This window comes from Canis lupus, chromosome 24 (assembly GCF_048164855.1).
Source record: "Canis lupus baileyi chromosome 24, mCanLup2.hap1, whole genome shotgun sequence".
NCBI classification, from domain to species: Eukaryota; Metazoa; Chordata; class Mammalia; order Carnivora; family Canidae; genus Canis; species Canis lupus.
The window spans coordinates 15,196,040-15,211,761 of record NC_132861.1 but is presented as its reverse complement, the minus strand read 5'-3'; the positions used below and the strand labels follow the sequence as shown (position 1 = coordinate 15,211,761).

The following is a 15,722-nucleotide window of genomic DNA, read 5'->3' as shown; positions in this document are numbered from 1 at the left end:
GTGTGTGTGTGTGTGTGTGTGTGTGTGTGTTAATTTTAACCTGTGTTTCACCTTGATATGAGAATATAGACAAAAAGGAGTCCTGAGACAGGCTGTGTAGGTCAATAGGTATGGTGCTTCTTGTACATGATTTTTAAGGAGGGTTTCTAGGTACAGATTCATTCCATCAGGTTTAAGAAGCATAACTCAAAATTCATTTCCCCTTATATCTAAAAATCAATACCTAAGCGATCACAAATAAAACCTGGCTTTAAATCCCATATTTAAATGTAAATTGTATATATGTAATTTATAGTAGGAATCTTTCAAATATAATTTAGAGTGTCACTGTACAGATCTATGAGAAGATTAATCACAAAGATGAAATTATAATGTAGGTTAAAGAGGAAATAATTAGGATCATATAGGTTAAATAGGAAATAATTCATGCTCAATTTTTGCTTATATGTTTCAAAATACAATAATATACTGTTTCTGAAATATCTTGTACACAAGGTTAGCTAAGCGACTAAGTTCTAAGGTAATGTTAATTTTAATTTCATCCATGAGAAAGACATGGAATACTCCAAATGAGATAATAATGATTTTTGTTTGGGGTAGGCTGATTACTCCTACAAATAGTTGCCAACTTCCCTGAAAATTGAGACTCCTAGATTGGTTTTACTTTGGGCAAAGCATAATTATTTTGGGGCCCTGAGGTAGAGAATTGCAACTTTAATCCAAACCTTCCAGGAAAAGACATCAGATTTCATTTTTATCTTTCCCCCTTCCTCCCACAGTCAATGTGAATTGTTCTTGCCTGACAGTTAAGGATGCCTTTTGAAAAAGTCTTCATTTTGGCATTATCTTGACAACTGGTGATGCCTAATAGAGAGAGAGGAAGAGAGAGAATTGTATAGCACATATTTTGGGTGTTTTTTTTTTTCTCTTAACTAAGTTTTGCAACTATTAGTAAAAATTAAACAATTCTAATTTATTAAATGGCTTGATTTACCACTACTTCCCTTTATCTGCTAAAATTGTGTTCTGTAAATAGCTAGAATCCTGGGAAATAAAATTATTATAGCCCGGAAAGATGTCTTCTTAATCTAATAAATGCTCTGAAACAAAATGCTAGTTCTATTATTTGTTCTTAAAGCACAGAGCCCAGTTGTGGCTCACTGTATTACCTTGCTAAATTTCTTTAATTTTATGTACCAATCAGGTTAGTTTCGGGTAAATACAACATGATACTGGCTATATCAGATCACTTTACAATTTATAGTGATTGAGAATAGGAATGTGATTATAAATTAATCTCAGCCTATTTTAATTCAACTATTTTGATTAATGTCATGAAAAAAAATTTTATTAAGCCTGTGTATTTGCCAAGCAAGACTTGAGCAGAAGTATCTTATCTTTCTACCATTTCAAAAAGTGTCTACAGATTACAATGTCTCTACCTCCTCATCAGTCTTCTGGATCTTTCCCAATCCATGCCAAGTAAAAGTTAGCAGTCACCAATGAAGCAAATTATTCCTTCAAACAGGACTTGTTTCTGGTTTCTCCTGACACTGTAAAATTAGCACCATTTACATTTTTAGCAAGGATAAATCAAAGGACACTGCCTCCAGCTCCACCATATGGAAAGAGTTAAAGTCACTTGTTTCCAAGAAACTTGGCAGCCAGGTGGGAGAAGGGACCATGAGCTAAGAAGAAGGTGCTGGCCCTACCTGCTGCCCCCTGCCCCAGATAGGCCCAGAAAACAGCCCTTCCCAGGAGCAGATGGTGCCTCAGCTCTGGGCTGAGCTGGAAAGGCCGCTACTGAATTCCAGAGGCACTTAGAGAAATGTACTTTTGCCTCTTTTTATTTGGGGAAACCAGGGAGGATTGTATATATTGGCTCTCCCCTGCAGTATTTGCCCAAAGTATAGGCTCAATTTATAATACACGGTTAAAGTCTAAATAACAGTCACCTCTCTCCTCAAAGACAAGCATTTTGCAAGCTGATTTGATCTCCCTGAGATTATGGGGCCCATGTTTTATCTTCTGTTATACTCCTAGCCTGAAAGAGATGTTGTTGAGTCCAGTAAATTCAGAGGCTTCTTCAGGAAGTGAAAGCAGACTAAGAGTTGCCATAGTACGGGACTGTGATTTCTCTTTCTGAGCTTCAGCTTTCCAGAATGTGTTCTGTTTTCCCCTTCCTGCACCCTGAACAAAAAACATGAATCCTGACTGTCCACAACCACCAATTGTCATTTGGTTCCAATTGTCAACGATTTATTGAAACATGATGTGCTGTGGCTCTCCTTGGACTTCCAAGGAGAGTTTTGAATAAAGTGAACCGGATTCCTGGAGCATGTGAAAAGCCTGTGCCGTGACGGTGACATGGGCAATGTTTGGAGTCTTCCATGGTGCAGTTGCATTCTCTCATCTTGCCTAGGACCGATCTTACAGACCTTTTGCTTTGTTTTGCATTTTAGTGGTTAACTCTATTTTCAAAGAGCTTTTAAATCACAGCAGAAGGCAGGCCCGTGTTTTCATGTGTATCTCTATGAGTACTTAAGAAAGTGAGCTGCTCTTTCTGCATTTTCCCCCACTTACTTACAGTCCCTCTCACCCATTTTAGGACCTAGACCGTTCAGAGTCAGAGGGAAAAAAAAAAAAAAACCAGCATGAGGTCATTTAGTCATTTTTTCCATGAAGTCTGTCAGCTTTCTGCTTGAAGATCCATTACTCGACTATCTTAAGTCAGATTTGGATGCCATAAAGTACCTACTCTGTTATCCTGTTAACCACAATTTTCATGAGGGACAAACTAACACATCTTTTACTAAAATAATTGATTGATTATATGTGATACCTGGCTAATGAGTATTTTTATTAGAAGCATGAAGTTTAAATTGCCCAGAACTATTTTAATATCCTTTAGCTTACACACTTCCAAAATGTTTACCCATGACAGCATTCTTAGGTAAGCTGCCACATACTTATTCTCATTTAGGAGAAATCCACTAGTTGCTTTATAAAAATAATATAAAGCTCAAGGCCACTGAACACAGGAACCAGTCTCTTTTTATCTAACTGTATCTCTTATTCTTTACCAGTCAGCACACAATACGTTCAGCAATTCCAGAATGACTTCATTTCCTTATTATAATCCCAGATAGGCAGTTAAAAGGAAATAAAAGGTAATAAGAAATTTCTGTATACAAATGAGTCTTGATTTTTTTTGAAAAAGAAAAACTTTCTAATGAAACTAAGTTCACGTGAAGCACATTGTATTTACGTTTTCATCCATATTTAGAATTTCATGTTTCCTTTCGACTTGCTACTTTTCCATGCAAAAGAAAGAATTGAGGAAAAAAGTTTCCAGGGAAAAAAAGGATGAAAATTTCAAGATTCTAAGCTAAGTCCCTAATAACCTGGAGTTACCCACAACTATACCTGGAGGCTCACAGATGATTCTTAACACTCTGACAGTGGCTAAGCATCCCTATGTTATCCCTTCTGTAATCATCTGGTCTCTGGATGCGGGGTTAGATGGAGCAGCCCTGGACCACCAGGCATAAGCCACTCATGGATAATGGAGCTCACTCCGTCAGCTGTGACTCCAAGCAAGCCAAACCTCAGCTCCTGGTGAGACCTAAATTGCATGCCGGTGGCTAATGCTTAAAGATTGGCTTTTCACAGGTGGACTTTGATGGGGGAGGGATCCTTTATCTAATTAAGGCTTTATTAGTTAAGGTCTCTTGAGAAAGCAGTTTTCCATTGCTATCATTCTACCCCAGTGCCACATTCAGAAAGACTCACAGAACCACCCCCAACACTGGGTGTTGCCACCCGGTGTTCCCAAATAGTGGTTAAGTCCCCAGGCTAGCCCATGGGAGTTAGCCTAGTGGAAAGACTGAAAAATTGCCAAATAACTCTTAGACATAGGAGTTTAATCCACTGAGAACATGTACAGTGCCTGGTAGCATCAGCATACTCAGATGATTTCCTTCTGCAGTGATTTTATGAATGAGCCCAAACCAGCAGCTTTGATGCAGTGGGTCACATTCTCCCTTGGCCTAAGGTATAGACTTCCAGTGTCCTGCACCCACTAGTCCAGCCCTTCCTGTTCTTAGCCTACTTCAAGGGCTGTTCTAGAGGTTGGTGAGCTCTGCTTGCTCTGTGTGGGGAGGAAGTCAGAAGAAGGAGAGGAGGAGGATGGTGGAGGGAAGAGGGTCCTGAAACAGAACACACACTCATCCTCAGGATGCGCAGACAGATTCTCCTGGGGAGAACAAGTTCTCCTTGCTGCTCAGTTGTCTTGTTATCATTCTAGCCCTGTAAGCCCATGGGATGAAAGCTGGAGGCCCACCATATTCAATAATATGGGACAGTGTAAATTTTAACATCCTTTTTGACTGTCTCCAGCAAAATGTTAAATGTTTTCTTATTTCTTGTTTAAAATAAAATTCCACAGCCTCTGCTTTGAACTGCAGCATGTTATCTCTACCGAGTCCTGGGACTCGGCTTGATGTAATTAAGGTATTATGTGTTAAAACCTGTGTGGCTAAGTTCTCCTGTTTACTTTGGGGGAAAGGAATGGCAGGCACATATACGGTGTTTTAGGACTAATACTCCATTATAGATTAACTTGGAGTGTTAGGGGATGCATTATCTTAACAGACTTTCTTCCCTTGATGGTGGGGGGTGGGGGGGTGGGACTATGTGATTCCACTAAAACAGCTTGAGTCCTGTTACATTGTTTTTCACTTCCTTGCAGAGATGCTCCCTTTTTGTTCTTCTGTCTTTGAGTCCTGGTACTTAGCAGGATCTTCACATTTGTTTACTCTTGAAACTAATGAAAAAGCTTTTCATAATAAGGAAAACTGCCCTGGATTGATTGCTAAGCTCAGAGCCTTTTTTCTTTCTTTTTTTCTGTTTTTCTCTTCCCATTTCATTCCTGTGTCTAGTTAAATGCCTCTCTTCAACTATATCATTTCCAGCCGGTAGCTCTGTGTTTAGTCTCAATTTTAGGAAGACCCTGAGATCAACTGTGTATTTGAATGTTGTAAGGTATTCTTAGTTGAACCGGAAAACGGGTGCAGGCAGCTCTTCCTAGAGTTCAAGGGGAGTGACCCAACCAGGCTGACGGTTTAAACTGCAGTGGAGAGTCCAGCATGTTTTTGTTCTTCTATCAGTTGTTTTACACCTGTGAAGGCCCACGATTATGGGCCCTGATGAGAAGTCTGTGCAAGAGAAGGGTGGAAAAGCTGTGTCTGAATATTTGTGTTGACCCTAAAATTCAGGTCTAGGATTTGACTTGAAAGCATGAACTCCAGCATTATAAATCCCATTCCTGCTGTGACAGTGGCTCTTTTCATACTAAACAGAGAACACATTGCTCACCCAGGGCTCTGTGATCACAGCAGCAGCAGGGGCCAAGGGACCTGTACACATCCACTAACGTAAGGATTTAAGCATCTTTTGGGTTCTTAGGTCCGACAGTGAAAAGCTTTAGAGATAGACCCCAGAATATCCACTAACCCCAGTCTTTGGTCTGAATGGCTGGGGTCCTCAGTTAGATCCCCAGGCTTTCGGGAACAAGCAGTGTTCTTTGGAGGAGATGCCAGGTAACTTCCTGGCCCCAATGTGTTCTACAGGACTTGTTTATGTCCTGCTTCCTTGTTTATGAGAGTGGAGCCCTGGCTGTACACAGGGACTGTGAATGTTTGTGATGTCTGAAGCTACAGCCACAGCCTCAGAGGGCATCCAGATATGGCCTGAAAGGGAGCAATCAGTCTCTACCGCCATGGAAAGTTCATGTGTCATGTGTTCTTTATCTTTTCCTTGTGACACAGGGCCAAGCATACCTGCAAAAAAACGCTACTGGAGGAGGTACAAGAGCTGGAGACGAAGTCCAGAGTGATGGGGAAGGCGATGCTTCGGGACAGTAATGGAAAGAGGTGGGCCATCTCCAGCCAAATGTGGGGAGTGGGGGCCAGTTCTCCCGGCCCATCTCCCTACCTTTCCCTTCCCTGTTTTCTCTTCTCAACATTCTATGCAAGCAAGGACCACTTAGTTTTACGTGTTTGGGTTATTCTCTAAGAATACAGTCAAAAGGAGATTTAAATGACATTTTGTCAGTGGCCGCATGAAATCTGGCCTGTCCCCAGGGGTTTCTATTGGGTCCAGGCATGGGTAAAAAACAACCCACATGTAGAAAATGGAAATAGTAGCAACACTAGCCTAAGGTGGAAATGTTCTGTTTTAGTAACATTACCAAAGAATTTTTAAAAGCTAGGCCTTTTGATAGCAGGGCCAATATTATACTAAAGGATGAGCATCTACCATGAAGGTTTGCATGCTAAATAATACATGTTATTCATGTAAATCTTGTTACAGTTCACAGCAAGTATACATGGGGTTTTTTGTTTTCCTTTTAATGAATTATGATTTTCTATTGGTGCCGAGAAAACTCATGTCACGTGCAGGCTAGTTCACAGAAACATATGCTGCTGTTCCCTCTCATTATTTGTGGTAGAGCATGAGCTGCCTCTTCCCCATACCTAAAAGTTTGGCATATGAAAAGCTTTTGATTAATCGTGCATGTTATAATGTTACTAGATTGCATCTAGTTAAAGCCCATATACTACCAAAAGAAGTCTACCTGGACCCAAGAACAAATTGCTGTCTTAGACACATGGAATGTCTGGAAAATTATGAGTATAACTCTTCTATAAATGCTTCAAGGAAATCTGTAGCTAAATGCCAGGGCAACAGAAATCTACAATTTGAATACTTTTAGACATTGCTACTATGTGTCTTGTTTATGTTCTGTTTATTCATACCATCTTTCAAAGCAATGAAGACAAAGCATTTTTTTGAAGGAAAGAGAATCCAGATTGTGAGAAGTATTAGGAATATAACTTCAAATAACTGCGTATGTTTTAGGGAAGGGGTTGTAGAGTACGCAGTTGAAGTTGTGGTTTTTGTGTTTATGACATTTTTTAACAAGTGAGTCCATTAGCATCCATTACATGGCAGTTGTGCTCATCACTCTAAAAATAATCTGTCAACAAGACAAAAATCACTGTCTTCAGTAAGCTGAAAGCCATGAGTTTGTGGGGACAGCAGCAGGGCTTAAAGCAGATCTATATATAACTGTTACACAAGGCAGCACATGGCTAAGGCCTGCTCTGTCCGTTAGATGCTTTAGGCACAGTGCTTAGCACCTACTAGATTTTCAAGGACTTACAAAATTCTTAAGACCTGAAAAAAACATGTTCATAGATTCTAAAAATAGGGAGAAACCACTACAAATTGAAATAAATAAACACTTAAAACTCTACAAAATGCCTATCAGTCATAATAACTGCTCAGCTTAAAAAGCACACCAAGTTTTAGCACCACTGAAAACAATTCCCAAGGCATCCTAGATCTCAAGAATACTCACATATACACAGTAACTGCTGAGAGATCACAGGTAGTTTCTAAGTAAAACGAGAGTTTCCTTTTTTTTTTTTTTGCAAAACTTTATTTATTCATGAGATACAGAGGCAGAGACACAGGCAGCGGAGGGAGAAGCCAACAACCTGTGGGGAGCCTGATGTGGGGTTCAATCCTGGGACCCCAGGATAATGACCTGAGCCAAAGGCAGATGCTCACCTAATGAGCCAACCAGGTGTCCCATAAAAGGAGAATTTGAAAGCCAAACTATCAAACTCTTCTCCAGCACTTGAAAGGAAAACCTTGTGTCTAGGGTGGCCTAAGAATGCTCTTTACCATGTTTGATCTGATGCGGGTCAGGGTCTTGTTCTGGCCCGTGAGGTTACAACAGGGCCAGGTCTGGGGTCCATAGCGTGGAGGCATTCAGAGGAGGCAGCAATCCAGGAGGCCATCTGGCTTGAGAGACCAACAGCTTCACATGGGAGACAAGGGTGTGGAGGCAGGGAGTAGACGGAAATGATGGAAATGATGCGTGTGTATTTCCAGCAGAGGGAGCAGCCCGTGCAGAGGCACCATTGGGATTGCCTGCGGTCATGCAGCCCATGGGGATCGGGAGCCTGGGTTTGAATTCTGGCTCAGCTGCTGCTCAGCCACATGACCTTGGACATTCCATTTCGTACAGTGAGCTGGTCCCTTCCTGTGTAAGGGAAGACTAATACGTAGGGGTGGGGGTGGAGCTGGAGCCGGGGCTCCTGCAGCAGTCTGTACACCCAGGCCTGGTGCCTGACACCCCCCACCCCCACTCCCCCCACCCCCCAGCAGGAATGTGGAATGTCAGCTGCTAGTCTTCAGTTTGGCCCCAGGAGGGGTGTGAGCCCTCCTGACCATTGATAAAAAGAATGACATTTTTAAAATTCACTTATCCTGTTCAAAGTTCACTTTTCAACATTCACATGTGTATGGGAAGATGATTAGAGTTTAGATGTGGTTTCCTCCCGTCTGCATTTGAAAATCTGTTTTCTGATCGCCTTGTCCATGTTCCAACTTCTGTAGTTGCGGGGATTGCGCGTGAATGTAAGTGCGCCGCCCCCACTCCAGTCTCCTCCAGGCCTGGTCTCGCCTCCATCTCCGCTTGGTGATCCCTGCCTCCCACCATCCTCAGATCCTCAGAGCACCCTCCTCACCACCACCACCATTTGTTTTTCTGTCTCCTAATTGCTCCCAGATTTTCTGGGTGGTCTATTTGCAAACTAGATAGTGGCGACTGGGCCACTCAGATTTTTGTTCTGCTTGGCCTCACAACTGTTCCTTTATCACCTTTGTGTGCTTCTTTCACACCTGCCCGGATTCCTGTGAGCCTCTGGTGCTCGTGAGGAGTGGGGGGGGGGGGGGCGCGAGGGGGAAGCCCAGGGTTCGGGTGTGGGTGGTGGGGCGGGGTTTTTTTCAGCTAGGTGCTTCCTTGTAAAGATTTAGGGACACCCTCCTGAGGGACCCGAGTCCTCTCCCCTCTCCTTGCAGCTCCCAGGTCCTTAATCCCAGCCCCCCCACCCCACCCCGTCTAGTATTAAAGTGTGCTTGTGCATCTTGCTTCAGTTGTTAGGCTGGACGTAATAAAAGCTCTGTAAATATTTGTTGACTGACTACAAATGCAAAAGCCCAGTGAGTTGCTGGTGACAAAGGGAGGGTGAGCCTGCATTGTCTGTGGAGACCTGTGGTGCCTGTTGCGTTGGCTCCTGTTGAGAGTGGCCACAGAGAGATACTGGGAGAGGGGCAGGCCGCTGCTAGGCCTGCAGTGAGTGGCCACCTACCTCAGGGCTTCAGAGTAGAGCCAGCAGACTCACAGACGGACAGACACGTGGCCTATTAGCATCGCCCTACCCCGCGAAGAGGAGTAGGCTGGGAGCCCGTCCTCCCACCCACCCTGCCTTCCCCTGCTGGCAGGGCCTCTGCACACCAGGTGTCCTCAACATCCCCAGCCGCAGGAGAGCCCCGCTGCTCCACTCTGAAAGCCTTCCTCCAGGACATCCTGCCAAGTCATAAAACCTGGGTCCAAGTCATTGGCAAATATTCTAGCAGGTTTTCTCAGGAATGTGCTCAGAAGAAATAGAACAAAAATTTTTATGCAGTAATCGAAAAAAAAAAGCACTTTGCTGCCAAATTTACAATTAAAAATTTGAAACGGTAGCTACGAATTCTGAGTGTCCCTCTATGCTCTTTCTCTGTTCAATAAAATACTTCAACTTACCGTTTTATTGATCTTGTCCAAGCCCCAAACTCTTTTTTTTTCCAAGCCCCAAACTCTCTATTATTTTGGTAAACACAATAATGTTATGATAATCTCATTAGCATGCTTCTGCACTTTTGCATTAGGAAGTCTTGTCTTCTGAAATGAAGCTGTGTTATTTATGCATAATTAAGCCTGTGCTCATGACTTAGAGAAAACAAGCTGAGAAAGAGAAAAGATGAGATCTGAGAATAAGATGCCCAGAAACTACAGGGAAGTAAGAAAATGCTTCAACTGGCAAACAGAAATGTTTTTATTTTTTCTTTTCCTAATGTATGTTTTGTCTTTTCCTTGATGTATTGTCTGTGTACCTCACAAACACCAGACACTTGTTAATATTTGTATTGTTCAGAATACCTTTCCCTAAACCATCTTCCCCAGAAGTCTTGACCACGAGATATCCCTGCTGTTCTGTGTGTAGGATAGCACAATACTCTGCACGTGTCTTGAACATGAGCTAAAGGGAAGAATTCTTTCTTTCAATCTTTTGGGAGTATTTGCTCCCTCTTTATTCCTAAAGGGTAACTCAGGCAATTTTTGCTTTTCTCTGGTGGAAGAAGATCTACCGGTGGCCACTTACCTTACAAATATAATTTCTAATAGGCCTAAGATGTCACGTAGGAGTGGCAGACTAAATTGTTTTCTCCTTTGGTGCAAGGCAGAGGGTGTTCTGATGTTTGGGTATTAGAGCAGTCGAGAGGTGAATGTATTTGATGAAAACATCTAGTTTCCCAGTTCTGCTTAATCTGAATAAACCACAAGGAGACCCTTGTTTTGTTTGAGAACTTCTTTCTGTTCATCGCAGTGGGTGGGGGAGGGGGTGCAGGGTAGGCCCTGGGCTGATTTTCTCCTCTTGCAAGGTCAGGGAGTTCTGGTTGCTGCTCCTCTCTTTCACCAGCACAGCGGTGGGATTCTCTTTCACTTAAGTGCCTCCCTGGAGTACAGTTTACTCTGTGCCCTTGGTAAAGGTAGCCAGGTGACTGGTCTTCGCCTTATGGTGAGCGATCACTGAATCTCTTACTTGGTTTTCTGTCCTCGTGAATGCTGATACACAGGCTGTGTGACCCCGGGGCCGAGCCAGCGTGCACAGGGTAATCTAGACAGCTGCTCTGCCTTTCGGGAATCCAGGAGGGAAATGTGATTCTCTCCCAAGTCGGGGTGCTGCAGCTTGTGCTCACCAGCTCCCATGTCATTGGGGCCTACCTCTGTGCAGATAGGTGGGGCACTGGTCCAACCTCGCCATCTGGGAATCCGAATGGAGTCTTATCAGTGGAAAAATAGGGGCCAGAGCCTGAGACAGATCAGCCCGATTTTCAAACACGCCAAAGATGATTCCTCCACTCCAGGCAGCACTCACCTGATGCTCTTTTAAAAAACCAACTATACCAAAACACAACTCCCCAGTACATTTTGAGGTGAGTACACAACTCAAAAAATATCCATTATACTTTGGGCTTTAAACAGAGATTCTTTGATCTTTAATGTGTAAAAACTATTTGGTGTTGTCACACCTCCAAGTTAAAATTGTACAACTGCTGAGTCAAAAATGAGTGTAAGCAAGCCTCAAAATAGGAGATACTCCAGCTTGATTGCATATCATTTCCCTAATACATCATTCTATCATTTCAGGAGAACTCCTTTTTCCTCTTCATAGTGGCCGTTGGCAGCACATCCTCTCCATTTTCCTTTGTTTCCCCTTTCTACACTTGTCCTCCCTACAGTATCTACTAGGTTTTTATTAGCTAGAAGGATAGGAAATTATGGCATCATTTTAGCAAATCTCTCCAGGCCAGGTGGCAAATATCTGCTTCCAACACCTGGTTAAGATTTATTTCACTTCCAGCTGCATTTTTTCCATCACTGTGTCATGAAGCAGAGGAAAGAGCACAGAGCAGAGAGGCAGACAGACTGGAGTTGGGCTCTTAGCCCCGCCACTCGCTCAGCTGTGTGACCTTTGCTGGGTTATTAACTTCTCTGGACTTCAGCTTTCTCAAGTTACTTGGAGGTTTAAGTGAAATAATACATATTAAAGCACATGGAGACGTTCGGCAAGTGTGAACACCCATGTTGTCCCCCAGTGTAGAAGCTGAGTAACAGGTTTCTCTGGCCATTTATAACACGCGTGGGTTTTTCCCAGAGCTCTTAGAGTGTGAGCACAGCGTACTCTTCGGTTTGTGTCATCAGGGTACACTCCCGTGACTGGGGGGGAAGGACAAGGAGCTGGCTGGGCCCCAGGCACATGAGAGCAGTGTAAGGAAGCAGTGGTGACTCTTGGGTCAGGAGCATGGGGGAGAGTTCACAGTCCTGACAGTTTCCCAAGCCAACCTTGGATTTTTGTTTTACCTAACTCCACTTTGCAAAGAAGAGTGTGTTCCCAGCCAGGCTGCGTGCCCAGTCCAGACTGTCTGCTCGCAGCACGTCTATACCTGAGTGCGCCATCTCTCCTGAGGACTAGCCCTTCCTTCAGAGTTCCCTGCCCTCATCAGTGACAGGTTGCTGCAGTACTTCACACACAATGCTGGCATCATCCTGTCCCCTCTTTGCTGCCACATGTGGCAGGGTGCCAGGACTCCTAAATAGACCATCTTTCCAGCCCCTGGATTAGCATCCTTCCCGAGGTCAATGGCAGTAGCTTCTTTGCCACTCTGTCTCCCTGGCTGGTCTCCCGGCTGGGGTGTCTTCCTGCCTCGCTCCACCCTACACACAGCCAAGACTATTTCCAAAGCACAGCCCTACTCATGCTGCTCCCTGGTCTAGAATCTTTCCTATTAGCTTGTCCAGGTAAGTGCAGACCAGAGCCACACCATGATTTCTGCCTTCTCTCCCTCTTTTCACCTGCATGGATCTTAGCTTCCCATCTCTCCCCTTGCCCTCCCAGGCTCCTCCTCCCCGAACTTGGTCATACCTTTCTGCAGCTGCTGCTGCCTCTTGGCCCTTCTCGGTTAGTTGGTTTTAGACAACAGTGTCATACTGGGTCAAGCTCTGGGTGCTCAGGACAAATGAGGCAGAGAGACTGTTGTCCTGGAGGGACCTGCAGCCCTGAGGACAAATGCTGCCACCCCCAGACACACCCCATGACATTACTAAGTTGTCTCTGACTTCTCACCACTGTGATCACATCAGCCTGGGCTGCCCTGAATATATTAATTTGGACAAGTTTTTTCAGTTATTCAAATGTTCAACATACACAACAGTAGAGCAGCTAGGATGAAGAACTCCCATATCCTCACTGCCCGGATTTTTAACATTTACCAACGTTTTGCCACAACTGCTTCATCTGACTCCTTCCTGGCCCCATTTTGGTTTTGCTGAAGCATATAAAGCAAATCTTCGACATCATATTTCACCCTCATGTACTTCAGGATATAATTCTAAATATCACATCCTCCATTTTAACATGTATTATCATTAATACATGTTATACTTGTTTGTGCTATTGCATATAAACATGGTAACTCATGCCTGTTATCAGGTAAAAAAATAATAATTCCTTGGTTTTAGTTGATACCCAGTCCACAAACAGATTTTCTGGGTCCTCCCAACCTTTCTTTTTAGAGATTTATTAGGTTTATATGAGGATCTAGGTAAGGGCCACAGGTAACTGTTGGTTGCTATGTTTTTAAGTTTCTTTTAATCTCAAGAAGCATGTCCCCTTACCCCCACCCTGCCTTGTTTTTAATGCCATGGACTTAATAGGAGTTATGCCCCATTTTCTTTTTCTCACCATGATTATCACCACATGCTGTGAATGAATTGCTCCTCTGCAGAAGAGGGAACTCAGCCTCAAGGTGATGGTGTCACCAGCACCCCCAGCATCACCTAAGCAAAGTCAGAGGCCAGACCCTCATCTTTGACTCCAGGCTTCCTTTTACAAAGGCAAGGTATTGAGAGCCACCCAAATGCTTCCATTTCCAATTGCATCCCAGAACATGTGGAAAGCAGTGGAGCCCCCAGAGAGACCAGGAGGGGTGGCCACCTGAGAGCAGGAATCTGACTGGAGGCCTCAGGAGAAACTCAAAGCCTGCCAGTATGATAAAGTCACTTGCAGAACTCCAAGGAAACCAGAAAATAATAGCTGGATGTTGGTGCCTTATGCATCTCTTAACATAGAGAACATGGAACCCACATGGAGACTCTGCCCTCCCCTACAAGAATACAGAAGCCAAATAGTCTGTCGACTTCAGAGAAAGAAGAACAAGAGTTCACAAAGGCCCCCAGCTGTTTTGATCCGATTCAGAAAAGAAAAGCCTTATTGAGGAAGATGATTTCCAGCTAGAATCACCTTAATGGAGACTAAGATGGTCTATCAAAGAAATTAATTGAGTGGATTTAATCCTGTGTAGGGAAGAACCCACGGTGAGGCCTTAGAGGGCACACACAGTTGAGACCACAGGGAGAGTGTGTTAGAGCAGTGCAGAGTCTATCGCACCCCCATGCAAGCCCAGTGAATCCTGCCCCATTGCTGACAAACACTCAGTACAGGTGAGGAAATGCATTAGTAGAAGAAAGGGAGTAAACGGTCCAGGAAATTACCAAAAGGCTCACTGGATTACCCAAATGGGGATTTCTGGTGATTGTTTGCATCCTGGACACAGGAAAGAGAGAGGATGAAGAAAAGCAACTCCTAAGGAAATAAAACGCCTAATTAGCATTTACCTAATACCTAATCCTCCTGTGTCAACAGAAAATCATTGGTTCTCTGTTATTTTTGTGGGTGGTAAATCCTGAGTGCCTTGATGGTGGTGGTGGTGGGGTTTTTTTTATAAATAGCTTTTGTATTTAATAATTTAAGAATACTTTTATAAATACCTTTTATATTTGTTATGAAGCAAGAAAAGGAAAAGGACTTCCAGTTCCCCTTTTAGTGGCTCGTTAGCCATGCTGGACATCCCAGGAGCTGAGCCCCTGGCCATTGCTGTAATGATAGGATTACTGAATCTTTATGCAATCTCTGAAAGAGGATGAAGAAATCATGGTCTAATTTGTGTTGCAGTTAGGTTAGCTGATAGGCGTGGAGGCAGGTTAGTGTCCAGCTCTGGTGTGCTGGCAGTGCATCCTTAGACTCCGTTTCCAGAATGACTTGAGCAAATTTGTTTTTCCCATCGTGGCTTCCATTAGTTTAATGTCAGCTTTCTCTATTTGCCAACAAGACCCCTTTTCAAAAATTATTTTTACTTGAGAGCTTAATGTCAGTAACTAGTGCTGATGGCTCATCACATGCCCTGGAAAGCAGTATGAAAAACTCTAATCCCCCTTTTTTTTTTTGAAAGTCATTTTATTTAACCCATTTGAACAACAATAGAAACATGCAGAGGTGAATTTTTAAATAAAAAAATTTTTTTCACAGTGTGGTGTAGGTCTTATCATTTGAATAGCGATATTTCACATTCCAAGCAGAGATTAGTTCTTCAGGAGTTTTTTTTAGCAGATCTTGGCTAATCGCTTTTCTACTTCATTATCAGTGAGTGTCTGCCTTTCACTTTGGCTCCCTTTTCCTCCCTGCCTCCAACTGTGATGGTGAAGCATTCCAGCCAGCAGAAAACAGATGACCAGAAGCATCCATCCTGAAATCCAGTAACAATTTAAACATAATCCAGGAACAGCCAGATTCCTCCACTTGCTTCTCAGTGGGGCCACTTCTAAATCCTTAGGGAGGCTGAGGAAAGAAGTGTAGACCTTCTAGCACCCTGGAGGAACAGGTACAAATTTGCTCTTGGAGTACATTTAAGAGAATTACTGGATCTCCTGGATCTATTGGACTTTTAGAGGAAAAAAGAACTTGAGAGGCAGGGTTGGACATTTTTTGTTTATTTTTGGTGGGTTTTTTTCCTCAGTCAGCCCACACAGGTGCCAGGTGTGGTGTTTGTGGTAGGGCGCGGTAGTTGCCATCTCTATGCCTGGCACCTGGGAAGCCCATTAAGGGTCATTTGGCCACAGGTGAATATGACATCACTGACCTTGGAGTTGAGAACTCAGAGAATTTGTAAAAGTTAGTGCTCAGAGATGATCCTTGTAGTGGGAA

General features: G+C 43.4%; 1 protein-coding gene across 14 annotated transcripts in view; it reads left to right on the top strand.

Annotated features, from left to right (window-relative positions):
- The window catches only part of LOC140615803 (phospholipid-transporting ATPase IB), a 570,784-nt gene that overhangs the window by 519,076 nt on the left and 35,986 nt on the right, over positions 1-15,722 (top strand). For all 14 annotated transcript variants that reach the window (XM_072795750.1, XM_072795748.1, XM_072795745.1 and 11 more), the window contains one exon: positions 5,829-5,933. In XM_072795750.1, coding sequence (XP_072651851.1) covers positions 5,829-5,933 — 105 coding nt within the window. The remainder of the gene's footprint in view (positions 1-5,828; positions 5,934-15,722) is intronic.